At 42.0% G+C, this 27,509-nt stretch overlaps 1 protein-coding gene across 5 annotated transcripts in view; it reads right to left on the reverse strand.

The window, feature by feature from the left end:
* LOC137383882 (complement decay-accelerating factor-like) overlaps positions 1 to 25,507 on the reverse strand; it is an 83,197-nt gene extending 57,690 nt beyond the window's left edge. For 4 of the 5 annotated variants that reach the window (XM_068057238.1, XM_068057235.1, XM_068057237.1 and 1 more), the window contains exons 1-2: positions 25,179 to 25,507; positions 367 to 558 (exon numbers count right to left, since the gene is read on the reverse strand). In XM_068057238.1, coding sequence (XP_067913339.1) covers positions 367 to 558; positions 25,179 to 25,335 — 349 coding nt within the window. In that variant the 5' untranslated portion in view covers positions 25,336 to 25,507. Of the gene's footprint in view, positions 1 to 366; positions 559 to 12,198; positions 12,273 to 25,178 lie in introns of all 5 variants that reach the window. The other variant, XM_068057236.1, reaches the window with a different exon arrangement.
* Positions 25,508 to 27,509: the final 2,002 nt, after the last annotated feature.

Here is a 27,509-nt window from a genome sequence, read left to right on the forward strand (position 1 = left end):
CTGCGTCAGAGTTAAGAACTCTGAGCCAGGACTGAGAGCCAGGACTGATAAGTAGACATGAATTCATAAATGCATACACCATAAGTTAATTACTGCATTTGTGTGCAAGAAGTATGGCCTTCCAGCCACTTTCCATGCTCAAACCCATATTCCTGCCCCAAAATCTGATATTAAGGTATGGAAAATCCAGGCTATTGTCTTGATTCCAATTTTACAACAGTGACTACACTTCAAAAGTACGTCATTGGCTGTAAAGTGCTTTGGTCATGAAACGTGCTATATAAATCCAAGTCTTTCTTTTGTTTTTTTAATATGCAAACTTAAAAGAAAAGCAGTAAGAAATTATATTGAATTATATATACTTACGTATACAACTTATCAATGGCTTTGACCAACTTAAATTGGGTTGACAAATGATAAAATCTGGTGTGCTGTCATTCCAAATATAACTTGATAAACATTTATAGGAAACATGTTGGCCCACAAAAAATTCTTGCTGAGTAAGATACTCATTCGTAAGTTCAGCAGCCATCACACTCGGAGGGCTGTGGCACTGATCTGCAATGAATATAATAATTTTTTAATTTATGTTAAGTAGATCAAATGGTTAAACACCTTTATCTTTTACTGTACAACAAATATAGACCAACTATAAAGAATGTAGCCTCTATATGTTAACAGGTACAGTAGCATAGTGGTTATGCAGAGGCCTGAACTAATAGTTCAAATTCTACCATGCGCATCGGAGAATTCAGTAAATTAAATAAATTTAGTATCAAAAAAACTAGTACCAGTAATCTTTCTTTTTTTTTTTCTTTTTTGGGCCTCCTTATCTCGAGAGACAATGGATACGCGCCTGGAGGTGGTCAGTGGTTTGTGAAGCAGCGCCTGGAGTGGCTATAAAGGCCAATTCTGGAGTGACAGGCTCTTCCACAGGTGCTGCAGAGAAATTTGTTTGTTGGGGCTGTTGCACAGTTGGCTCTCCCCTTGCGCCTCTGTCTTTTTTCCTGCCAACTACTAAGTCTCTTCGACTCGCCACAATTTAGCCCTGTCTTTATGGCTGCCCGCCAGCTCTGGCGAATGCTGGCAACTGACTCCCACGACTTGTGATCAATGTCACACGATTTCATGTCGCGTTTGCAGACGTACCAGTAATAGTGACAATGAAACTACCAATTGTCAGGAAAAATCCAACTGCTTCACTGGTGCTTTTGGGGAAGGAAATCTGCCATCCTTACCCAGTCTGGCTTATATGTGACTCCAGACCACAGCAATGTGGTTGACTCTTAACTGCCCTCTGAAATAGCCTAGCAAACAATTTGGTTATCACCACCACCTTCTCAAGGGCAAATCATGTACAGGCAATAAATACTGGCTTTGCCAGTGACACTCACATCCAATGGATTAATAAAACAAATGCTGCAACATGAAGCAATATTTGAGTAAGATTGAAAACAGATTGAAGAAAACAGCAAATAATGAACAAAATACTTATTTTCATGGCACAGGCCAGAAAAGAATATTTGATCTAAACAATTGAACGCCAGTTTGTTTTGGTGTTACTGTATAGTCTCAGAACAAATACCGTATAACATAATGGCTGGTGAAAACTAAAGATTGTTGCATGTTGCTGTTTTGTTATTAGTAGCGTCTTCAGTAGTGTTTCAGGGATCATCTGCAGAAAGCCTCAGGCTCAGCTAAAGGTTAACTCAGAGCTGTTTATTATTTACATTATACTATACCACACTCCTCAAGCCACCTAAGCTAGCATTCTCTGTGCTGCTCTTTCTTCTTCTTCTCCAGCCTATCTCATGTGACTTTTGCATCATCACTCTTACCATGGGAGGGGTCTCTCTCACTGTCTTCTCTATTAACTCTTTACATCCTTATACTACAAACATTAAAGTGTTAATGTGGAATTACAAACTTTGGAGAAATTATTGATCGAACAAATGCAGCCAATTTATTTTAAATGCAATCATGCAAATCCTGTTTTCATAAATCCTATTCCTCATGATTCCTATACGATACCCAGAGGTCACTATTTCATTTGTCATTTCAATGTACATTATTCTCTCCTCCTTTTTAGGTTCCCTGCATAGCACAACTAAGGAGATGGGTATTTGATCTGCTTCCAGGCTTCAGTCAATGCTAATTCTGAGCCAATGAGATGATACAAGACAGTACTACAGAATGACTTCTTTCCCTTTGTTTGCAGCAGGGATGAGCTAATGGTTACCTCCTCCTCGAAGGCCCTGTTGAAATCAAAATTTGTACCATGAGTAGCGAATGTAAGCCTGCAATTTTGCACTCCATGACATGGGCCAATGGAACACCAACATATTGTAACATCATGCTCTCCTGCTAAAATTACTTCAAAAAGAATTTTAAAAATTATTTCAGTAGTCATACAGGATGAATCTATACCAATCTGAATTCAAAATTATTTCATTCAAATCATTTAATTTTTTGCATTGAATTGTATTCAGTGAACTGAACGGAAATATTGTATTTGACTTTCTTGCTCTGCATTTTTGTTGATCAGCCAACTCCTAATAATTCAATGTAATTTTTGCAAAAATGACAGAGCAGGGAGAAGTTGGGATAGGATAGAGGTAATTTGAGAGAATGATCATAATTGCAAACATAAAACTACCATTTGAGAAGGAGCATAACAAATGCCTTATATTTTGCCTCTAACCGCTTAATTGCATATGAGCAGGAATTGCAAAGAGGAAACATGTTGGACATCAGTTTTCACTTCCTCTGACCTTCATTCATTCTAATACCAATATTATGACCTTTTAGCAGCTGTGGGAGAGAAATACCTTTTAATACATAATGAGTAACATTTTCAGCAACAGTGGATACTTTGTTCATCACCAAACTGGTAATCATTAGTCTACTCCAGAAAGCCAGGCAGTGAAGAACAATATAAGGGCCCAAATGTTTACGCATTTTTATAAGCTTTTGTTTACATCGATACATATTACAAATATGCAGCTCCTAACACAACCACCACAGTTTCAGTCTGCTCCAGTAGGAGCACAAGTGAATTCCCTGTTAATGCCCACATGATGACAATTAAACACTCCAATTAATAATCATGCTTCTTGAGTATTGCTGAAAATAGAGACATTTTGTCGAAGTTTTTCGTCTTGCACTCATCAGGATAATTTGCAAGAATATCAATGTAAGGGAAGCAACAAATTTATACTGTATGAGAAGCGGGTGTTGCTGGTGGGCAAGTTGACTCTGATTGGTAGAGGTGTTGCCATGGAGAATGCACCAGTTTATGGTGACTGACAGTTAACTGCCAAGCTTTGTATGAAATTTCCACCAGGCAGCTTGACTCTGATGAATGAACCAGCGAATGGCTGTCACTTATTTTGTTTAGCTGAAACAGGAGCAACGTGTGCACGTTATTTCTGTCTGCAAAGAAAAGGGCCCTGTGACAATCTTAAATTGGTTGTCAGCGTAATTCTTAGCACACTGAGGATTATTGAACAAATGTTTTCCAATCGCAGAATCACATCTAATGTTGGACACCATGTTTGAGATTTGCAAGCATGGGCAGGCTGAGCTGTGGTTGGACCCTCAGTTTAATGTCCCAACAAATACAGCACCTTTGACAATACAGCACTCTTTTAGTAAACAACAAAGTGTCTGCCAATGTTATGTTCCCTAAGTCATGGAATGGGACTTGAACGACAACCACCCAACTTAGCTGACTTGACACTATTACTATTGAACAAGGCAAGAATGACAATCTGTGGCTTTTTTGTACAGCAACATGATGGTAATCCCTTAATTAATATCAGCTAAGTGGCTTCCTGCTGAATAAAGAGACCAAAAGAGTTGATGTACTTAGGGAGATAAGGATGTGTGATGTACAAAAGTCCAGAGTCAGTGGAACAGAGCATTCGGATGATAGGTGTTGTACACATCAGCTGGTTACAGAAAAACAGAGGGGTGAGGTTGTGTAAGGATTTAAAAATGAGAATAAGAATTTTAATTTGGAGGCATAGGAGGAACAGGAGTCAATGTAGGTCAGCAAGGTAATGTGTGAGTGGGGCTTGCAGTGGAGAAAAGAACTGTATGTTACCTTTCCTATCTAAATTTATCCTGGAGTAGTGAGTGGTTTTGACAGAGGACAACAAGGCCTTACGGTGCTTGGTGTGATCTAGCCAGATCTGGTGATGGATGGTTAAACTGGGTGTCTGCCAGATATGCTCAACTAGCTAGATTTGCCCCTTGGACTTGAGGGAATGAAGATAGGGACCATACCGGGGGGAGTGACCATAATGGAAGAGAGTACAGGTTTTAGTAGGGATGAGGGCCTCAAATGTAGAAGATAGTGGTTGAGCAAGTGGACAGCTGAAGATGTCATGAATAGAAGGTCAAAGGCGAGACAGTTATCAGCCAGAAAGTGCAACTATAAGTGATTTGAGGGAGACTTTTTTTTTTTTTGCAGGGACTAATGCAGAAGGAAATGGAGATTGGAGGATACGGGCAGTGAAAATTACAAGAAAATGTTCCGAGAGTGCCTTGTCTGTAATTGAGACATTGGGAGGTGAGAAGCCATAGAAACATGGACATTCTGGAGGGAAATGCATAGAAGGGCAGTGATTGTTGATCTGTTAGCAGTCCAAGGGAGAATTTGGGGAAATGGGATCCAAAGTAGCATGGTGAAGACTCCTGAAGTGGAAGTGCAGGATACAATAGAGACAGTACAGTTTTGGATCAGCTGTGAAGTTTATGGAGCATGGAGGAAGAAAACGTAGGACTAATTATGCCCGGAGGTGACAAAAGAACAGATGATGGTGTCAGAGATGAATGGGCTTAAGTAGGAGTGGAAGCAGGTGATAATGCAGAGGTGGAAGTTCAGGAGGCTAAATTGAATAGCCCCTGAAAATGGGCAGAGGGAATGCAATGTGTGATTAACCCATGCCCATTCAATGTAATGCAGCAGCACTTCAACATGTACTGCTTGTTCATTTGAATGATAGCAACATGCAGCCAGCGTTAACCATGCTGTTCACCAGCTACACACATCAGCTAAATCTATATCCTACCAACTGCACCAATCGCCTCAGACACTGCTCAATTCACCACAGCCCCATCACTTACCTACCAACAATCACTATCAATCAGCACTCATATCTAATATTTATATGTTTCATCTTACCCTCTCACACTTAGCACTGCGGCAAGCCTCACTCCACATCTCACAGCTTGCACACACTGACAGCTATTCAACCATGACAGCCACATTAGCCAAACACAATGCATGGCATTTACTGACACTATTCCATCCCCTTGCAGGACAAGGTGTTATACAACCGGAGGCAGGAGGAGCTAACCAGAGAGGAACAGGCACGCCTGCATGTCGTAACCCCATGGAGGAGATGGGTTCCGGTCACTACTGGTAGACTCACTGCTGAGACCATGCCCAATGGCGGGGCTGAAACCATCAAAGATAATGGTGTCCTCTACCTAGGTAAAAGCAAAATACTGCAGATGCTAGAAATCTGAAATAAAAACAGAAAGTACTGGAAATACTCAGCCGGTCAGGGAGCATCTGTGGATAGAGAAGCAGAGTTAACATTTCAGGTCTGTGACCTTTCATCAGAACACTCTACCTCTACCTAATGCTCTACCTTGTCTTCTACATAATCCTCTTTCTCGCATCCCTCTTCCCCCTCATCCCACACTCCCTTCTGCTTTACAAGTTGCAGATGGTGTAAGCATACAGCTATTACTTTTGGTCCCTTTCCACATCACAACCTTACCCTTGTACTTTTTTCCTTTAAGATACCCAAGTGGGTTTAACCTGGCCAGGCAGTGGAGGAACACCTGGTGGTGAGGGCGGCCCCTCATGATATCAAGATTTTTCAGCATGCAGCAGATTACCACAAATCTTGATATCCGCTTTGCTGAGTACTGCAAGGTTCCTCCAGAGCAGAAGCACTGCTTCAGCACGTCACCCATTTTCTCTATCACATTTCATGTGGCAGCATGTGTATGCATTCAGCACCCGAGTAATCAACCAGGCCATCAGCGGATAGCTGTTGTTGTCCAATAGCCACCCGTTGGTTTGTTGTGGTGGCTCAAATGCACTTGCCACAGTGGACCGCCACAGAATGAAGGCATCATGACTGCTTCCAGGATACTGGGCATTGAGGTGCATGATTCGCTGCCTGTGTTCACACCGCATCTGGAAATTAAAGAATTGGAATCCCTTTAGGTTGCAGGATAGGGCAGAGGCAACATACCACATATGCAAAGCAATGTGCATGCAGTCACTGGCACCCTGCACCATGGGGAAGCCTGCAATGCTAGCGATGCCACCTGTTTGCTCTGTTTGTCTCTGAGAAGAGAGTAAAATGTAGTTAGTTGTCATTGACTAGAGAGCTTCAATGAACCTCACTTATGCAACCGTAGCAGGAAAACTACGAGATGTTGCAAATATCTTCAGCTCCATCCTGGAAGGAGCCAGATGCATTGCCATGCTCACCTTCAAAGCCAATGTCAATTCGGTCCTTACCCTACTCTGAGATTGCAGTTGTGGCTGCAGCAGGTGGCAGATTTCAGTGAGGCGTCCTTAGTGAAGCACAGACTGCTGCCTGAATACCCTAGGCAGATATGGTATCCTGCTTCTCCTCCCCCACCCCGCACCCCTCCTTCCAGCAGTTTGTCACGCTCTATGTGGTGTCTGTTCATTCTCCAAGTCTTGCTGTATTCCAAGGGAAGTGCCTACTAGTGCCCCCATGTCTGGGACCAAATGGTTTGTACCAAAGTTAGCAAGAAGTCCTTCAGCACCTTCCACACCACTGCCTGCAGACTTTGCAGCTTGAAACAGAAAGCACCAAACACGTGTAGAATCATAAACCCCCACAACCAGCAGAAATGAACCAGTAACTAACCTGTAAGTAGTTTTTGAGTCCTTTAAATAGTGCTGGTGGGGTGACCTTCCTGCTACTGAATGTGTGTTGGGCTTTGTGAGTTTAACATAGAAACATAGAAAATAGGAGCAGGAGTAGGCCATTCGGCCCTTCAAGCCTGCTCTACCATTCATTATGATCATGGCTGAACATCCAACTCAGCAACATGTCCCTGCTTTCCCCCCATATCCTTTGATCCCTTTCACCCCAAGAGCTATATCTAACTCCTTCTTGAAAACATACAATATTTTTGGCCTCAACTGCTTTCTGTGGTAGCGAATTCCACACGCTCACCACTCTCTGGGTGAAGAGGTTTCTCCTCATCTCAGTCCTGAAAGGTTTATCCCATATCCTTAGACTATGACCCCTGGTTCTGGACTCCCCTACCATCGGCAACATCCTTCCTGCATTTACCCTGTCAAGTCCTGTTAGAATTTTATAGATTTCTATGAGATCCCCCTTCACTCTTCTGAACTCCAGCAAATATAATCCCATCCCAGGAATCAGTCTGGTAAACCTTCGCTGCACTCACTCTATAGCAAGTACATCCTTCCTCAGATAAGGAGACCAAAACTGCCAAAATATTCCAGGTGTAGCCTCACCAAGGCCCTGTATAATTGCAGCAAGACATCCCTGCTCCTGTATTCGAATACTCTCGCTATGAAGGCCAACATACCATTTGCCCTTTTAACGCCTGTTGCACCTGCAAGCTTATCTTCAGCGACTGGTGCACGAGAACACCCAGGTCTCGTTGCATATTCCCCTCTCTGTTTATAGCCGTTCAGATAATAATCTACCTTCCTGTTTTTGCTATCAAAGTGGATAACCTCACATTTATCCACATTATACTGTATCTGCCATGCATTTGCCCACTCACTCAACTTGTCCAAATTACCCTGAGGCCTCTCTGCATCCTCCTCATAATGCACCCTCCCACCCAGTTTTGTGTCATCTAAATCATTTAACATATATTGTGAATAGCTGGGGTCCGAGCAGCGATCCCTGCGGTACCCCACTAATCACTGCCTGACATTCGGAAAAAGACCCATTTATTCCTACTCTTTGTTTCCTGTCTACCAACCGATTTTCTATCCATCGCAATACACTACCCCCAATCCCATGCGCATTAATTTTACACGCTAAGCTCTTATGTGGGACTTTGTCAAAAGCCTTCTGAAAGTCCAAATAAACCACATCCACTGGCTCCCCCTCATCAACTCTACTAGTTACATCCTCGAAGAATTCTAGTAGATTTGTCAAGCATGATTTCCCTTTCGTAAATCCATGCTGACTCTGCCCGATTCTACCACTGTTCTCCAAGTGCTTTGCTATAAAATCTTTGATAACAGACTCTAGAATTTTCCCCACTATCGACGTCAGGCTGACTGGTCCATAATTCCCTGTTTTCTCTCTACCTCCCTTTTTAAATAGTGAGTTTACATTAGCTACCTTCCAATCTGTAAGAACTGTTCCAGAGTCTATAGAATCTTGAAAGATGACCATCAATGCATCCACTCTTTCTAAGGCCACTTCCTTAAGTACACTGGGATGTAGATTATCAGGCCCTGCGGATTTACCGGCCTTCAATCCCATCAATTTTCCCAACACAATTTCTCTACCAATACTGATTTCCTTCAGTATTCCTTGACAGGTTAAAATTCCCCCGAGATGTTCTTCCTTGAAAAGTAACATCTGGAAATAAGAGACAAATGAAAATAAGCCATGTTTGAGGCTAACTTCTCACCACAAAGATCTGTATAACTTGAAGCATCTTTAATGCCTGGTCCACAATACTTATCATTAGATAAAGTAGACTAAGGAATCTGTGATCTGTGGGTGCAGGCCTGATGTGTGATGTTATTCTACATTATTTTGCCTTTCTTACATCATTCTCATGGGCAAATGCTAATCCCTTGGTCCTACTAAATCATCTATCCTTGCTTGAAGGACTAAGCAGAGGACATTTCAACAAGAAAGAAAAATTCCAAGGGCGGGACCCGCCATCTGTGGTTAACTAAAACAGTTAAAGATTGTATCAAACTTAAAGAAAAAGCCTATAATTGTGCAAAGATGGGAGGCAGGTCAGAAGATTGGACAGAATATAAAAAACAGCAAAGAATCACTAAAAGAGTGATAAGGAAGGTAAAATTAGAGTACAAGAGAAAGCTAGCTAGAAATATAAAGACAGATAGTAAGAGTTGCTATAGATATTTAAAAAAGAAAAAAAAATTAACAAAGTGTGCGTTGGTCCTATAGAAAATGAGTCTGGGGAATTAATAATGGATAATAAGGAAACGGCAGATGAATTGAACAAATATTCACTATTGAGGATACAAGTAACATTCCAGTATTAGCTGTAAGTCAGGAAATGGAAGGGAGGGAGGAACTCAAGAAAATTACAATCACCAGGGTAGTGGTACTGAACAAATTGTTGGAGCTGCGGGCTGACAAGTCCCCGGGTCCTGATGGACTTCATCCTAGGGTGTTAAAAGAAGTGGCTAGTGCGATAGTTGATGCATCAGTTTTCATTTTCCAAAATTCCCTAGATTCGGGGAAAGTTCCATGAGATTGGAAAATAGTGAATGGAACTCCTTTATGCAAAAAGGGAGGGAGACAGAAAGCAGGAAACTGCAGGCCAGTTAGCTTAACATCTGTCTTAGGGAAAATGTTAGAAGCTATTATTAAAGACAGTATAGGAGGGCATTTAGAAAAATTCAAAGTAATCAGGCAGAATCAACATGGTTTTGTGAAAGGGAAATCATGTTTAATCAATTTACTGGAGTTCTTTGAGGGAGTTATATGTGCTCTGGAGAAAGGAGAACCGGTGGATGTATTGTACTTAGATTTCCAGAAGGCATTTGATAAGGTGCCACATCAAAAGTTACTACAGAAAATAAAAGCTCATGGTGTAAGGGGTAACATATTGGCATGGATAGAAGATTGGCTAGCTAACAGGAAACAGTGAGTAGGCATAAATAGGTCATTTTCTGGTTGGCAAGATGTAATGAGTGGTGTGCCACAGGGTTCTGTGCTGGGGCCTCAACTTTTTACAATTTATATAAATGACTTGAATGAAGGGACCGAAGGTATGGTTGCTAAATTTGCTGATGACACAAAGATAGATAGGAAAGTAACTTGTGAAGAGGACATAAAGATATAGATAGGTTCAGTGAGTGGGCAAAGACCTGGCAAATGGAGTATAATGTGGGAAAGTGTGAAATTGTCCACTTTAGCAGGAAGAATAAAAAAGAAGCATATTATCTAAATGGTGAGAGATTGCAGAGCTCTGAGATGCAGAGGGATCTGGGTGTCCTAGTGCATGAATCATAAAAGGTTAGTATGCAGGTACAGCATATAATTAGGAAAGCTATTAGAATGTTATCGTTTATCATGAGGGGAATTGAATACAAAAGTAGGGAGGTTATGCTTCAGCTATACAGGGCATTGGTGAGACCACTGGAGTACTGTGCACAGTACTGGTCTCCTTATTTAAGGAAGGATGTAAATATGTTGGAGACAGTACAGAGAAGGTTTACTAGACTAATACCTGGAATGGGCAGGATGTCTTACGAGGAAAGATTGGACAGGCTAGGCTTGTATCTGCTGGAATTTAGAAGGGTAAGAGGTGACTTGATTGAAACATACAAGATCCTGAGGGGTCTTGACAGGGTGGATGTGGAAAGGATGTTTCCCCTTGTGGGAGAATCTAGAACTAAGGGTCACTGTTTAAAAATAAGGGGTCACCCGTTTAAAGCAGAGATGAGGGGAAATTTTGTCTCGCAGAGGGTCATGAGTCTTTGGAATTTTCTTCCTCAAAAGGCAGTGGAAGCAGAGTCTTTGAATATTTTTAAGGCAGAGGGAGATAGATTCTTGATAAGCAAGGGGGTGAAAGGTTATCGGGGTAGGTGGAAATGTGGAGTAATCAGTTCAGCCATGAACTTATTGACTGGTGGAGCAGGCTTGAAGGGTTGAGTGGCCTACTCCTGCTCCTAATTCGTATGTGCGTATGTAAGCAGTCTTTTGATAACTCAACCAAATCATGAACAATCAAAGCTTTGTCTGGCAATGGATTTTAGTTACTGAATCCATTTTATGCCTTCAGAGCTCTTTCTCTGGCCTTTTAAAGTGATAAAGCATTACATTAGACCTTGTTTCAAATCCATGAAATTCTGCCCTGAAAGAGAAACCAGCAGTCAAATACAAATTGAAATAATCACACAACATTGTTTAAAATGGATTCTCTTTCAACAAATCAACAAAGCTTGCAACACTGATGGAATAAGCTGGGTACAAGTATCTCCAACATCATCTCCAATCTCCCTTTCCTCTCCCAAGTCATTCAATGTCTAAAAAGCAAAATACTACGGATGCTGGAAATCTGAAATAAAAACAAGAAATGCTGGAAATACTCAGCAGGTCTGCAGCATCTGTAGAAAGAGAAGCAGAGTTAACGTTTCGGGTCAGTGACCCTTCTTCGGAACTGGTCACTGACCCGAAACGTTAACTCTGCTTCTCTTTCCACAAATGCTGCCAGACCTGCTGAGTATTTCCAGCATTTCTTGTTTTTATTTCATTCAATGTCTTGTCACCTCCCAAATTAGTGTCCAACTTTCCTACAATTCCATGCTTGAATCCTTCCAATCAGGTTTCCACCGACCACAGCACAGAAATGGTTCTTATCTAAGTCACAAATGGCATCCTATGTAACTGCGACCATGGTGCACTATCAATTCTCATCCTTCTCAACCTATCTGTACCAGAAGGATAGATCAGAATATCTCCTTCTTTGGTTCAGTGTCAATTTTTATCCAATTACACCTTGGGGCGTCTTATTACATTAAAGATGCGACATAAATGTAAGCTATCACAGATGTTTGGGAATTTTATCTCATTACTTTTAGGAGTTAGGAAGAAAAATAAACTCAAGGAACCTTCCTCTTATAATTTTAAATAGGCAGAGTGAACCCATGACACAACAGATTATGGATGGTCCATGGAAGCTGCCAGATGTTTTCTGAAATTTTTTCCCCTATGCTATGTATTATGTTCTGAATTAAGCATGTTCAATCAAAATATGGACAATTTTTTCTGCCACATCGAAAAATTTGAACTCTAACCTGAGACATCAAAATACTGGAGGAAAAGATGACATAGTAAGCCAACACGCTACATGTGTCAATACCTTTAAAGTGGCTAATTATTTGACATAGAAAAGCAATTCAAAGATTTTACAATATATGGAAGCCTAACTTACATTTACATGTTGGCACCTGGCCATCCCAACCATCAGCTGTGCACACACGATGGTCCCTACCAACCAATCTGTATCTAAAAAAACAAAAAGAAACCATAGAAATCCAAAGTAACAGTCACCTATTATCAACTAGTGAGCTGAGAATTGAATAGAATAGTGAACAGCTTGCTGAACAAGGGACAAAGTGAAGAGTGATGGTGGAAATCATCAACACAGTAGTTTTGTAAAATAAAAAGGCAAATAAGGAATTAGACTGCATTAACATAGGGATCGACCATAAATCAAATAAGGTTGTATTTTTGCTATACAAAGTACTGATCAGACCCCAGAAGGAGTAGCGTATGTAATTCTGGTCAGCTAGTCTTAAGATGTATATTGGTGCATCTTGGCTCAAGTAGCCAGTTCTTTCCTTGACTATGCATGTAACAACTTGCAATGCTTAGCCCTGATTTTGGATGAATGGATCGCTTAGAAATTAAACGTCTCCTCTAGAATACTTTTTAAGGAGCCCAACAGTTTAAGCATTCTCAATCCATTGGTCATTCATGTAAGATTTTCAGCATAGATTGCCCATAATTTAGCATCGATTAGGCAAGTAAATTACTAGTGAAAACAAAATCCACCAAACCATCTATAATTCAACACTGATATGGAAGCCTCACTCAAAGGCCACAAAGATAACTGTCATCAGAAGTGTACAGAACAAAAGTTCCTTTCTTAGGCTGAGTGAAAGTGCATTGTTGAACCAGCAAGGAGACACTGTGACATCCCTCACCTTAAATCACAAAATTAAACACAATAACACCTTGCCTTAATTCCCCAATTTATGTATTCAATACTCATCCTTTGTCACAATAAAATATAACTTTACTTCCCAAAGAATTATCTGGTGCCTCAAAATATCCATCCAAAATCTCTCCTGGATTACCACAGTTTCTTGCTACACAAGTTTTAAAGAGGGCAAACATAGAAACGTTACAAATTTCCAACATTTCCAACACAATTTGCAGATATCTAATAAGATGAATAGAATGCAATTTTCATGCAGTTCATTCCATTTATGCAATACTCCTCTTAAATAGCAGCATGAGTTGTTTAATGCCATCCGAAACCATAAACAGCAGATAAAGGTTTACTATTGTATCCAAAGAACAGTAGTGCAGTACTACCTTCATAGCACACTAATGTGCCAGCCTTGCTTAAAAGTTCAAATCATCAATTGAGGCTTGAAACTACAATTGTTGAATTCAGAGACAAATGAAAGCAAGCTGGTGTCCATTTAGGCATTTGGACAATATGATTTTGCCCTCTCTCCCAGTGACAAGGCGGCTATTTATAAACTTCCCTTTTTTCAAGAGTGGTGGTGGTTGGTGGAGATGGAGGTGGGGGTGGGGGGGATTGACTCCAAACTGATTTCAAGTAACAGCAATTTAAACATTTAATGGTAAACTCTGATGAGATGAAAGCAGGTTGGTACAAAGTAGGTCCTAAAGGTTCAATTCTGCAATTCTGAGGAATATAATCTGAGGATCATGGCGCATGACAGTACTTTCAAAATGGTCGAGTGTTTACCAATGTAAGCAATGACAATAAGCTCCCTCCATGTTTCTCTCATCCACAGGTAGCAGTATAGCTACAAGTGGGAGAGGAATAGGGAGAGCAGCAGGTATAATGGAATGCTGTTCCTTACAAATGTTCTGCACAAGTGCTAGGAAGAAGATAGAGCATAGACCAATTCCAGAACTGTTTGCTTTGATGGAAGACATTCTATATATATATATTCAGGACAAGATTCAACAAAGGAATGTCTGCATTTTAGGGAAAAGGGAAATCCTCCTCTCAGACCCAATGTGCACAAGCATGACAGGAAGTTGCCTACACAGTCAATGCAGACTTCCATGTCCTTAGCTCACGGACACAGAGGAAGGAGTCGTCCTTTGGTCTGAGAAAGATGCCAGGTTATGGTTAACAGGTTCCAGATAATCTTCATGCATCAAGCACCAAGGCCCCAAAATGGTGCTGGTGGAGGGAACAAATCAAGAGTCAGCTGTAATGCACCCTATGGTTGAGTTGCATGCCATTAATCACTATCCAAGCTCATACATAAAAACAGCAATTTGACTAAGGTTGTGGAGGGGTGCCTGCCCCATTGGATCCATATCCCTGCACAAATAACTTCCTGCTGGAGAGGATGGACAATGTGAAAGAAAAAAAAAAAAATTGTTCAACACTTACGTTCACAAGTGGCCTGCAATAGTGTCCAAGTTGAATCAGGTAACAGATCTTGAACTTCCCTCCTTAAATACGTAACCCCTGTTACATCTGTAAAACACCTTACTACCCACACGAAATGACATCTGAGAAATATATCTTGATGAACCATATTCCAAATGTGGAGGTTTGTCACAGGTACCTTAAAAAAATCAAGTTCATAGCTACAACTTTCAACAATAGAGTTCACCTTTAAGTTACATAAATATCAACTGGCATACTAAGTCCATAGGCAATGTAATGTACAAGATTATGAGGGGCATGGACAGGGTGGATAGGGAGCAGCTGTTCCCCTTAGTTGAAGGGTCAGTTACGAGGGGACACAAGTTTAAGGTGAGGGGCGGGAGGTTTAAGGGGGATTTAAGGAAGAATTTTTTTTTACCCAGAGGGTGGTGACAGTCTTGAATGCGCTGCCTGGGAGGGTGGTCGAGGCAGGTTGCCTCACATCCTTTAAAAGTACCTGGATGAGCACTTGGCACGTCATAACATTCAAGGCTATGGGCCAAGTGCTGGCAAATGGGATTAGGTAGACAGGTCAGGTGCCTTTAATGCATCAGTGCAGACTCGATGGGCCGAAGGGCCTTTTCTGCACTGTATTATTCTGTGATTCTGTAATAGATCGTCCTTCATTCAAAAAGACATCAATCTTAGCTTTCATCTAGCCCTGGGACTTTTAGGCATTTTTTTCCATGACTTGCCCTTCTTTAACTTACTTGGTCAGAAGGATAGTATTTAATGCAGAAAAGTTTGAAATGACGTATTTTGTGTGGAAAAATGAGGAGAGGCAATATAAACTAATTAATACAACTTTAAAGGGGGTGCAAGAACAGACAACTCTGGGGGCTCACATACACAAATACTTTAAGGTGGGAGGACAAGATGATTGAAGACAAAATGGGGGAGATGAGGAAATTTTTCTTATGCAGCAGTTTTAATCTGCAATGCACTACTTGAAAAGGGTGATGGAAGCAGATTCAATGGTAACTTTCAAAAAAAAAAAGGGAATAGGATAAATACTTGAAAAGGAAAAAATTGCAGGGCTGTAGGGAATGAGCAGGGAAATTGGATTAATTGAATAGCTCTTTCAAAGAACTGGCACAGGCATGATACACCAAATGGCCTCCTTCTGTGCCATTAGGATTCTCCAGCCAGTTCAATTTCCAAATTGTGACTTTCCTCCAGTCTGAAAAACAACTGCTCACCACTACTCTCTGCTTTCTGTCCCTTGACCAATTTCATATCCATACTTCCACTGTCCCTTTAATCCCATGACCTTTAATTTTGACAACAAATCTATTATATGGTACTTTATCAAATGCCTTTTGGCATCCATATACACAGCTTCAATCGCACTCGCCTCATCAACCCTCTCCGTAACTTCTTCAAAAGAGCTTGATCAAGATAGTCAAACACGATTTGCTTTTAACAAATCCAAACCGGTTTTCATTTATTAGCCCATATTTTTACAAATAACAATTAATTTTGTCCTGAATTATTGTCTCTAAAAATAAAGAGAGGTATATTCTGCTGCTCCTCTCAGGACAAACAAATGAACACCGTAAACTTTATCAAAATGTGCCCCATGATAGGCAGATCTTGAAAAATGATTGGAGCCAGTCATAACTGCACAGCTGCATAGAAAATTCATACATGACTGTTACAGTCAGAGCCCTTTGAAATGGTGTCCCTGCATGTTAAATCTAATGATTGTCTGGCATTGTCTATGTCAAATGGTGTTTCTACCAGTCAGTAGTTCTGTAGTGGCTCTCAAAGAGGCAGCTGTGCACATTTCCCAATACTGAATCCATGTACTGAGGATCTGGCTGATAACATTTAGAGTTATATCTTGACATTGCTCCAGCCCTCTGACTTACAAGACACCTGTTCCCACCAGTTCTCCTGCTGGTGCCTCCCCAACTAGCCTCAACCTGTGGAAGTGCCAGATAAATGCTAACTTGGTGGCACTATATGTGTAGGCAAGATGCCTACTACAGTGCTGCTTTTGGATTTGTGCTGTTTCTGTTGCAATAGGTATAGTGAGTTCCTGGATTCTAGATAGTTCAGGTCACCTGTGAAATAAAATATTGCAAGGGACTTTCTCCTCATTTGTAATACGTGAGAGAAACTTCAAGTCAATTCAGCATAGATTCCTGGTTGAAAGATTAATGTTAAACCCCTTTGTTCTCTTTATTCAGTTGCTGAAAAGTATTCTAATATCATTTAAAAAAATATGTAGGATTGAAGAGCAAAAAGAAAGAAATCAACAAACTATGGTCAACTGGGTTAAAGACAGACCAACATTCAGATATTTATATACTTTTAACAGATTTGAGCAAAGGTCAATTCACAGTCTTTGGTTCTATTAAGTTTAAGAGATGTTTACTTACGTGGTTTGCACATTGGTGGTGGGGGCACAAATGTATTATTCTCACTACATACAATAACACTGCTGCCAACCATTTCATAACCTTTAATACAGGTGTAGGTGATTGCATCCCGATATTTATCTTCTACTTTGGCCTCCTTGTCTTGAGAGACAATGGGTAAGCACCTGGAGGTGGTCAGTGGTTTGTGGAGCAGCGCCTGGAGTGGCTATGAAGGCCAATTCTAGAGTGACAGGCTCTTCCACAGGTGCTGCAGAGAAATTTGTTTGTCGGGGCTGTTATACAGTTGGCTCTCTCCTTGCGCTTCTGTCTTTTTTCCTGCCAACTGCTGAGTCTCTTCGACTCGCCACGCTTTAGCCCCGCCTTTATGGTTGCCCGCCAGCTCTGGTGATCACTGGAGACTGACTCCCACAACTTGTGATCAATGTCACAGGACTTCATGTCGCGCTTGCAGACGTCTTCAAAGCGGAGACATGGATGGCCAGTGGATCACGTACCAGTGACAAGCTCGCAGTACAATGTGTCCTTGGGGATCCTGCCATCTTCCATGCGCCTCACATGGCCAAGCCATCTCAGGCGCCGCTGGCTCAGTAGGGTGTATATGCTGGGGATGTTGGCCGCCTCGAGGACTTCTACGTTGGAGATACGGTCCAGCCACCTGATGCCAAGGATTCTCCGGAGGCAGCGAAGATGGAATGAATTGAGATGTCGCTCTTGGCTGACGTACGTTGTCCAGGCCTCGCTGCCGTAGAGCAAGGTACTGAGGACACAGGCTTGATACACTTGGACCTTTGTGTTCTGTGTCAGAGCACCATTTTCCCACACTCTCTTGGCCAGTCTAGACATAGCAGAGGAAGCCTTTCCCATACGCTTGTTTAATTCTGCATCGAGAGACAGGTTACTGGTGATAGTTGAGCCTAGGTAAGTGAACTCTTGAACCACTTCCAGAGTGTGATCGCCGATATTGATGGATGGAGCATTTCTGGCATCCTGTCCCATGCTGTTCATTTTCTTGAGGCTGATGGTTAGGCCAAATTCATTGCAAGCAGCCACAAACCTGTCGATGAGCCTCTGCAGACACTCTTCAGTGTGAGATGTTAATGCAGCATCGTCAGCAAAGAGGAGTTCCCTGATGAGGACTTTCCATACTTTGGTCTTCACTTTTAGACGGGCAAGGTTGAAAAACCTGCCACCTGATCTTGTGTGGAGGAAAATTCCTTCTTCTGAAGACTTGAACGCATGCAAGAGCAGCAGGGAGAAGAAAATCCCAAACAGTGTAGGTGCGAGAACACAGCCCTGTTTCACGCCACTCAGGATTGGAAAGGTGTCTGATGAGGTGTTGCTATGCTGAATTGTGCCTTTCATATTGTCATGGAATGAGGTGATGATACTTAGCAGCTTTGGTGGGCATCCAATCTTTTCTAGTAGTTTGAAGAGACCACGTCTGCTGACGAGGTCAAAGGCCTTGGTGAGATCAATGAAAGCAACGTAGAGGGGCATCTGTTGTTCACGGCATTTCTCCTGTAGCTGGCGAAGGGAGAACAGCATGTCAATGGTGGATCTCTTTGCTCGAAAGCCACACTGTGCCTCAGGGTAGACACGCTCAGCCAGCTTCTGGAGCCTGTTTAAAGTGACACGAGCGAAGACTTTCCCCACTATGCTGAGCAGGGAGATTCCACGGTAGTTGTTGCAGTCACCGCGGTCACCCTTGTTCTTATAGAGGGTGATGATATTGGCATCGCGCATGTCCTGTGGTACTGCTCCCTCGTCCCAGCACAGGCAAAGCAGTTCGTGCAGTGCTGAAAGTATAGCAGGCTTGGCACTCTTGATTTCAGGGGTAATGCCGTCCTTCCCAGGGGCTTTTCCGCTGGCTAGAGAATCAATGGCATCACCGAGTTCTGATTTTGTTGGCTGTTCTTCCAGCTCATCCATGATTGGCAGAAACAGGGCTGCATTGAGGGCGGTCTCAGTGAAAGCATTTTCCCTGGAGTACAGTTCTAGGTAGTGTTCCACCCAGCGGTCCATTTGCTTGCGTTGGTTAGTGATTGTGTCCCCTGATTTAGATTTGAGGGGGTCAATCTTCTTGATGGTTGGCCCAAAAGCTCTCTTAATGCCATCATACATTCCTCTGATATTTCCTGTGTCAGAGGCCAGCTGAATATGACTGCATAGGTGTTGCCAGTAGTCATTTGCGCAGTGCCTGGCTGTTCTTTGTGCAGTGCTTCTGGCAGCTTTAAGTGCTATGGATGTTAACTCACTGGGGGCTTTCAGCAGTGCAATGCGCTTAGCGGCGATGACAGGTTCCAGCTCTTCAACGTGAGAATGAAACCAGTCTGCATTCCGCTTCACACGATTGCCATAGATATTTATAGGTAGGTCCAAATCCTGATACTATTTTCCCATTTACAATCAATTTAGGACGATGGCATTTAATAACTGACAAGAGAACAATGCATGAATCGCCACTGGCCAGTTTGTTACAGTTATTGTTCTGTCAAGAGCACTATTCTGAATTTTGTTCACATGTAGAATGTATTTGCGTAAATTAGCAGCAAAAAAGCTTTGTGCTTGTTAGCCCCTTGATCTATCTTTGGGCCTCACCTTTCCTCATCTAACTGCCACCCCATGGTGACATCATTCACATACACACTTTTTACTCCTCCCCTGTGCAGCAGAGCCAACCGTGGTGCAATGAATTGGGCTGTTGCTGCTTTCCCCTGGGAGACCATTCCCCCCAACAGTATCCAAAGCAGTATATCTGTTTTGCAGGGGAATAGCCACAGGAGATTCCTGCACTGCCTGCCTAGTCCTCTTACTCTGCCTGGTGGTCACCCATTCCCTTCCTGTCTGTGGAGTCTGGGCCTGCGGTGTGACCACCTCTCTATACGTGCTATCCACTATACTCTCCGCCACCCAGGCTTCCAGGAGCTGCAGCTGGAGACACTTCCTGCACACATGCTGGTCCCGGGCACTGGAATTGTTCCCGGCTTCCCACATAGAACACGAGGAGCACACCACGGCTTTGAGCTCTCCTGCCATGACTTAACCCTTTTAAATTAAACATTTTGGAAGACGCTTAATATCAAATAATATCAATTACTCTGGAGCCCTTCTTCCCTGGTCCTCGTTACTACAGAACACCCCAAAAAGCACTATTTACTATTTATAAAAATAAACTGTGGGCCTTTCTTACCTTAGTTACTAAGCCAGCTATTTAGAGCTATTCCCTAACAGCAGTTACTCACCAACCAATCACCTTGCAGCTTTCCTGTGATGTCACTGTTGACTTTCTTTTTTCAAACTCCAGCACGCCTGGACTGCTCTCTCGGAGGGTCAGAGTGGGAATTAGTTGGAGTATTGAGTTCCAAAATGGCACTGCTGGCATCAAATCAGCATTGCACACTGATTGACGTCATGATCTACCTGCTCTGCATAGCTCCAGCTAGTGTTCACTGCATGAGTGCTAATGCCCTCATGTCGAGCGTCGAGTGCAATTTGCCTCACAAGTGTGCATGCACACCACGGATGCCTTCTTGGAGCTCCAAGGACCAAAAATGGATGCTAGTGAGACCAATTGCTCACTCATGCAGTCTACAGCGTACAACTATAACTGAAAGAAATACTTCTTTTCCATTAGAGATGGGAATAATATACAGTGAAAATTGTCATGCAGGATGAAAGCACAAGTTTGTTTCTAAAACACTCGAGAATTCAAGTGACTTTTGAATTCTAGTTGTTGTTCTGTATTCTCTATTGAGTAGGAAGTAATTCTAATTTGAACTGGTCTTTTGTTTCCAGTTACTATACTAAATGTTACTAATGTAGTTGAAAAAAATCTTTTTGATATCTATTAAATGTACATGAGCAAAAAATTATGAGATCTTAATTTTTGCAGACCTCGCCTAAAAAGAAAACATGGAAAAATTTACTGCAAATTGCTGAGTACATTTTGATTTTTGCGACATTTCATCTCTATTTTGAAATACATTCCATGTCGATCAGTCAATTAATTAGTTATCATAACTAGGCTTGCCCTCAATGCTATAAGACTGCACTATTATACTCCCTTTTTGCCAGCTCCCACAGCTGTCTAGATATTGAAGTTGTTTCAATCGGGTCTTCCTGCACGTTGTCATACCTTCCTATCTTTGGCCTTCCACATGGTCTTTTTCAAGATGGCACCCATTCCACCACCTTTCAATGGCACCAATCTTAAAGCCATACGCCACATAAGCCCTGCCTATTTCAGGCTTTTCACTGTGACATGGTCCCTTACTCTGTGCAGGACATTCTTTCTCATTACCTTAGTCTTGGTCCCTCTACCCCTGCTTCTAATACTCAACATCCTTGTTTCACAGCACATTTCAAAAACATCCACTGGCTTTTTTTTTTTTGCACGTAAATCAGTATATTATATCCTTAAATTCATTGAAAATATGATATAATTAAAGAAATATTACATTAGTTAAATGCAAAGAACTTACACAGATATTAAAAGCAACACTGCTTTGGAGAGCCACAAAAAATTTGTGCAGTCTGCAGTGCAATTACATGGCAATGACGTGCATACCCCAGTGAAAATAGGAATGAAATCTAGACCATATTTGAGGTGGAATCATAATAGTGTGGTTTCTTTGGAGTTCCCAATAATTATGTCAGCAGATGTAATAAAGACACAGCTTTAAACCTCTTTACAATAACTCACTTTATAATGTTAAAAACAAAATATTTATTTACATTTCAAATGCACGTTAACTTATTAAGTGTAATACAAATATGTTTTTAATTCAAATGATTTAGCTGGTAATATTAATCCAATAATAATCAATGAAGGTGGCAGAAGGGGTTAACAAAACAGTTAATAAAGCATATGGGATCCTGGGCTTTATAAATAGAGGCATAGAGTACAAAAGCCAAGAAGTTATGTTAAACCTACATAAAATACTAGTTTGGCATCCCTTTTTATGTTCTGCATAGGATAGAAGGGATTCAGTAGAATAGTTCCAAGAATGAGGGATTACAGTTACGTGGAGAGACTTCTTCTTAGAGCAGAGAAGGCTAAGACGTGATTTGATAGCGGTGTTTAAATTAATGAAGGCTTTAGAGTAAATAAAGAGAAACAGTTTCCAATGGCTGAGGGATCAATAACCAGGGAACACAGATTAAAGATGATTGGCAAAAGAATCGGAGGCAACATGAGGAAAAGCATTTTACACCAGTGTTCAGGATTTGGAATGCACTGCTGATAGGGTGGTGAAAACAGATTTCAAAAGGGAATTAAATAAATACTTTGAGAAAAATTTCAGGGTTATGGGGAAAGAGCGGGGGAGTGGCACTAACTCTTCAAAAGAACTGGTGCAGACTCGATGGATCAAATGGCCTCCTTCTGTGTTGTACTATTCTTTGATTCTGTGGAGTGGGGGAGAAATATAATAGGGACAATTTTAACATAACCCACCCATCAGGAAACTGACGAGATTGAAGTTACAGTGCTTTTACACACCAACAGATTTTACTCTGTACTGAAGACAATTCCACATGATCCCACGGATTTCCCATCTGGCAAGTTAGCTTAAAATACTCTCTATGTGTTGATAGTGATGAGATAAATGGAAAGAGGCAAGGGCTGTTCAGGAAGATTGCATTCTGAAGCCAAATAAGCTGTTTTCTTGCCATTTAATTAACAGCTCTATGAGATTATGCATTTTTATTTTTATTTAGAGATACAGCACTGAAACAGGCCCTTCGGCCCACCGAGTCTGTGCCGACCAACAAGCACCCATTTATACTAACCCTACAGTAATCCCATATTCCCTACCACCTACCTACACTAGGGGCAATTTACAACAGCCAATTTACCTATCACCTGCAAGTCTTTGGCTGTGGGAGGAAACCGGAGCACCCGAAGAAAACCCACGCGGTCACAGGGAGAACTTGCAAACTCCACACAGACAGTACCCAGAATCAAACCCGGGTCCCTGGAGCTGTGAGGCTGCGGTGCTAACCACTGCGCCACTGTGCCACCCCGCATTGTGAAGACTGAGAACAAATTTCCGTATTTGTGCATGTTAGTGAGAATTACAAATCAAAACTGACATCCAAACCTCTGAGTGTAGCTCTCAAACTACAGAACACTTCATGTAGACTTTAAAAATTCTGGTGGCTTAATATTGTCTTTGGTCCCCATCATAAACCCCATTCACGAGCCACCAACTCCATCTCTCTCTCTGGCAGCTGTCCGAAGCTGAACCAGAATGTTCGCAACCTTGCTGTCATATTTGATCCTGAGATGAGCTTCACTATCACCATCACTAAGGCTGCCTATTTCCACCTTCATAACTTCACCCAACTCTGCCCCTGCCTCAGTTCACCTGCTGCAGAAACCCTCATCCATGCCTTTGTTACCTCTAGACTTGTCTACTCCAATCTACCCCAGCTGGTCTCCTGTGTTCTATCCTTCGTAAATTTGAAATCATCCAAAACTCTGCTGTTCATGTCCTAACTAGCACCAAGTCCTGTTCACCATCACCCCCGGGCTCACTGACTTACATTGAATCCTGGTTCAGTGACACTTGAATTTTAAAATTCTCATCCTTGTTTTCAAATCTCCCCATGGCCTCACCCTTCTCTATCTCTGTAATTTCCTCCAGCTCCACAGCCATCATAAACATCTAATTCTGATCTCTTGAGCATCCCAGATTTTAATTGTTCCACCATTGGTGGCCATACAATCAGCTGCTTTGGCCTTAAGCTCTTTTAAGTCCTCCCTAAACCTCTCTGCCTCTCCACCTTTCTTTCCTCCTTTAAGACACTCCTTAAAGCCTGCCTCTTTGACCAAGCTTTTGGATTTGCCCTCATATCCCCTTAAGTAGCTTGGTGCGGTCTTGTTTTATAACACTCCTGTGAAGAATCTTGGGGTGTTTTATGATGTTGAAGGCGCTATATAAGTAAAAGTTATTGATGTTGCAAAACACTGCCTTGCATATTTTAAACTGAAATTTTCAATTTTGTGATTATTCACCAGCAGGGATGCTCATTTTCTGAGTATTTTCGTTCATTGAAATTATTAGAAAACTTAATTTCACAGAAAAATTAAACCTATAGCCTTGAATTTCTTACATACTTGCACCCAGAGATATGCATAACTGGGGTATAGAACAATTCTGCAGCATAAAATATTGAAGAATTCTGGCCATGGGAGTTATGCCTGTAAGTAGAACCATAGACCCGTAGAAAAGTTACGGTACAGAAAGAGGCCATTCAGCCCAGTCTGCGGCAGCTGATAAAACTAGCCGCCCAATCTAATCCCACCTTCCAGCACCTATAGAGTACAACGTGCCCAAAATGCCACGATAGTTTACAATATTTCATCGATCCCTCTGCCCGAGTGCATCTCTGCCCATAAAATAGGCCCTGCCTGCAAGTTCACAGAGCCTCAGAATATGAGTTTGCTGTAATTGTGTTTGAGTTTAGAGATACAGCACTGAAACAGGCCCTTCGGCCCACCGAGTCTGTGCCGACCATCAACCACCCATTTACACTAATCCTACACTAATCCCATATTCCTAACACATCCCCACCTGTCCTTATATTTCCCTACCACCTACCTATACTAGGGACAATTTGTAATGGCCAATTTACCTACCAACCTGCAAGTCTTTTGGCTTGTGGGAGGAAACCGGAGCACCCGGAGAAAACCCACGCAGACACAGGGAGAACTTGCAAACTCCACACAGGCAGTACCCAGAATTGAACCCGGGTCACTGGAGCTGTGAGGCTGCGGTGCTAACCGGAGAGTATCTTCAAATTGTGATCAGATTTTCAGGCACAGCTGGAAACAAAATCCTATTTCCAATGTTTTGTTGCAATTTTTTGAGTGTTGTATTTAAATTTATCCTAGAAGGTGTGCATTGTATTTTCTTTTTCGTTGAATGCATTGTTATGACATAAGTAACCTTAAAAATTGAGAAGCATCTCCCATTGCAGGCAATTATGCAGCAAATATGAATGCATGATGGTTAAAGAGGTGAAACTTTAATGTTCACACTTAAAGAAGGAATATATGGTGTGAGTTTGATCGTTCATGTTGATTTCTACACATTTTACTATAAGGGGCCATTCTAACGAAATTAGCAGGAAATTTGACATTGTCAGGAATGGGCGAATTTTCGTGTCTAACTCCCAGTTGTTTCTAAGGAGGAAATTCCTAATTACAGGAACATTCGGAGAAAATTCAAAAAGTGGCAAACGTTTTAACTTGTTAAAACACAATTATAAGTTCTTGCTAAAACCCACACAGAAATATTGAGAACTGGCTAAACTTACCTGGATTTTGACTGGCGCATGTGGTAACAAATACAGCAACGATTAGGGGAATTTTCTGCCACATTTTCGCTGGAGAGTTGGAGAGGTACAATCCCGCGCTGGGTCTTTTAGTGCTTAGAAACTGCTGCCTCCAACATTTAAACTGCTGTGACATCATTACTTGTTTCTCCTCTTCTGTAATACCAGCGTCAGAGGTATCCCCCCATCCGACGCTTCAATTCCTTCTGGTGTTCACTAACTCATAGGGCGGTGCTTCTTTGTGGTCTGCAAGTATCTGGATCTAGTTTTCCAGTGCTCTTTTCCCTCGGCTTCCAGTATACTGATTACTATAGCAGGATGTTGGCTGTTTTTCTTCCCCTGAAAACTCATCTGGTTTCCTCCCCATACACGCTGCCAAAGATAAAAGTGAATGCATGTTTATCGCGCACACCAGAGCTCATTGGTTTCTGAAAATAGAGATAAATTAAGCAAAGTGACACACTTGGAAAATATTCTGCAGTTGATGAGTAGACTGTTGGAACCACGCCTTCTGGTTCACGTGTTCACGTTTTCTTTAGTTTTGACTTTCTACACTGCCAGCTGTCTTGAATTTTGCACAGTGCGGTACCTGCAGATCTGAAATACTACTATAGATTGACGGTAAAGTGCAGTGGAAAAGGGGAATACAGTGTCATTGTTCCCTGCAATTGCACTTCTGTGCTAAGCAGGTTAGGAGATGGGTCCAGATTCCTAATGGAAACAGTAAAAGATGCCAAGCTGCATGATGTCTTCAGCAAACCTGCAGACAGAGCGCAGTGTAGATACACCTGGTCAAGATCAGATGGGTCTGCCCGTTCCAGGATTGAGTTCCTGTTTGCGTCCTATGCTTTCACGGTCAGACCCACCGACGTCAAGTGTTCTTCTCTGACCACTGCCTCCTATTACAGGACGACCAGTGGGTTGGCAGTTTAGTTTAGAGATACAGCACTGAAACAGGCCCTTCGGCCCACCGAGTCTGTGCCGACCATCAACCACCCATTTATACTAATCCTACACTAATTCCATATTCCTACCACATCCCCACCTGTCCCTATATTTCCCTACCACCTACCTATACTTGGGGCAATTGCTAATGGCCAATTTACCTATCAACCTGCAAGTCTTTGGCATGTGGGAGGAAACCGGAGCACCCGGAGGAAACCCACGCAGACACAGGGAGAACTTGCAAACTCCACACAGGCAGTACCCAGAATTGAACCCGGGTCGCTGGAGCTGTGAGGCGCTAACCACTGCGCCACTATGCCGCCCATTACATGCAAGCTGAATGTCACACTGCTAACCCCAGAGAACGTTGAGGAACTCAAAAGGGTTGGAGAACTGTGAAACCCCTCTTTGAGTCTCCGGTACACTGGTGGGAAGCAATCAAGGCGAACATCAAGAGGTTCTTTATCCTCAAAGGTGTACAGAGGGCAACAAAGAGACAGATGGAAATGTCCCGACTCTTGTTATCCGTCCTGTTTATTAGCAGCGTTATTTTCAGATCACACTTCTGTTCCTTTTTCTGTCTACTGTGATATGCTACTAAATTAACACCGTCTAAATGTGCATAGACAGCTGGCAATTTACCAGACTACTACTCTGATTTTCCTTCTCACTTGTTGATCACCTTTATTCAGTCAGAGATAAAGAGAGCAGCACAATATTCTGGCAATGTCTGGAGATTTTCTCTCCTTCACCCTTCTTCTGACTTGGGTAGTGCACAGTTCTACAGGCACTGGCAACACTCCAGTTTCTTGCCAGCTGATCATGCTTCGTGTGTAAACCCAGAAAGTGAGTTTTGATAAGCTATTTCACTAGGCTGGGCATAATTTTACACTCACGTCCAATACAAGTCTATTTTATGAGTAGGGGGCAGTTAGCAAATTGGAATTGTAACTTTGGCTGACTTTTCCTCTGGTCACTCCAGGAATGCTGAGATAATAAGAACACACCCATTGTCATCTAGCTGAGATCAGCTAGCATAGCAGAGACCAGGAACTTAACGTAACTAATCCAAACTGACATGTCAGTGTAGTACTAAGGGAGTGCCGTAATATTGGAAAGCCATGCTTTTTGGCTGCAACATTAAACCAAGTCCCTGTCTGCCTTTTTTAAGTGGATGTAAAAGATCCGGAGGCACTTTTATGCTGAAGTGCATGGAATTCTCCCATTTTTCTGGACAATATGTATCTCTATATGTACTGTATCTCTAAATAGATAAAATAAATATTTAACCCACTACTTACAGCACCGGAAGTGACTAACGGGTCCTTTGTTCTATTTCTGCTTGTCGAATCATTACTGCATGCAAAT

This window comes from Heterodontus francisci, chromosome 25, assembly GCF_036365525.1.
Source record: "Heterodontus francisci isolate sHetFra1 chromosome 25, sHetFra1.hap1, whole genome shotgun sequence".
Taxonomy (NCBI): Eukaryota; Metazoa; Chordata; class Chondrichthyes; order Heterodontiformes; family Heterodontidae; genus Heterodontus; species Heterodontus francisci.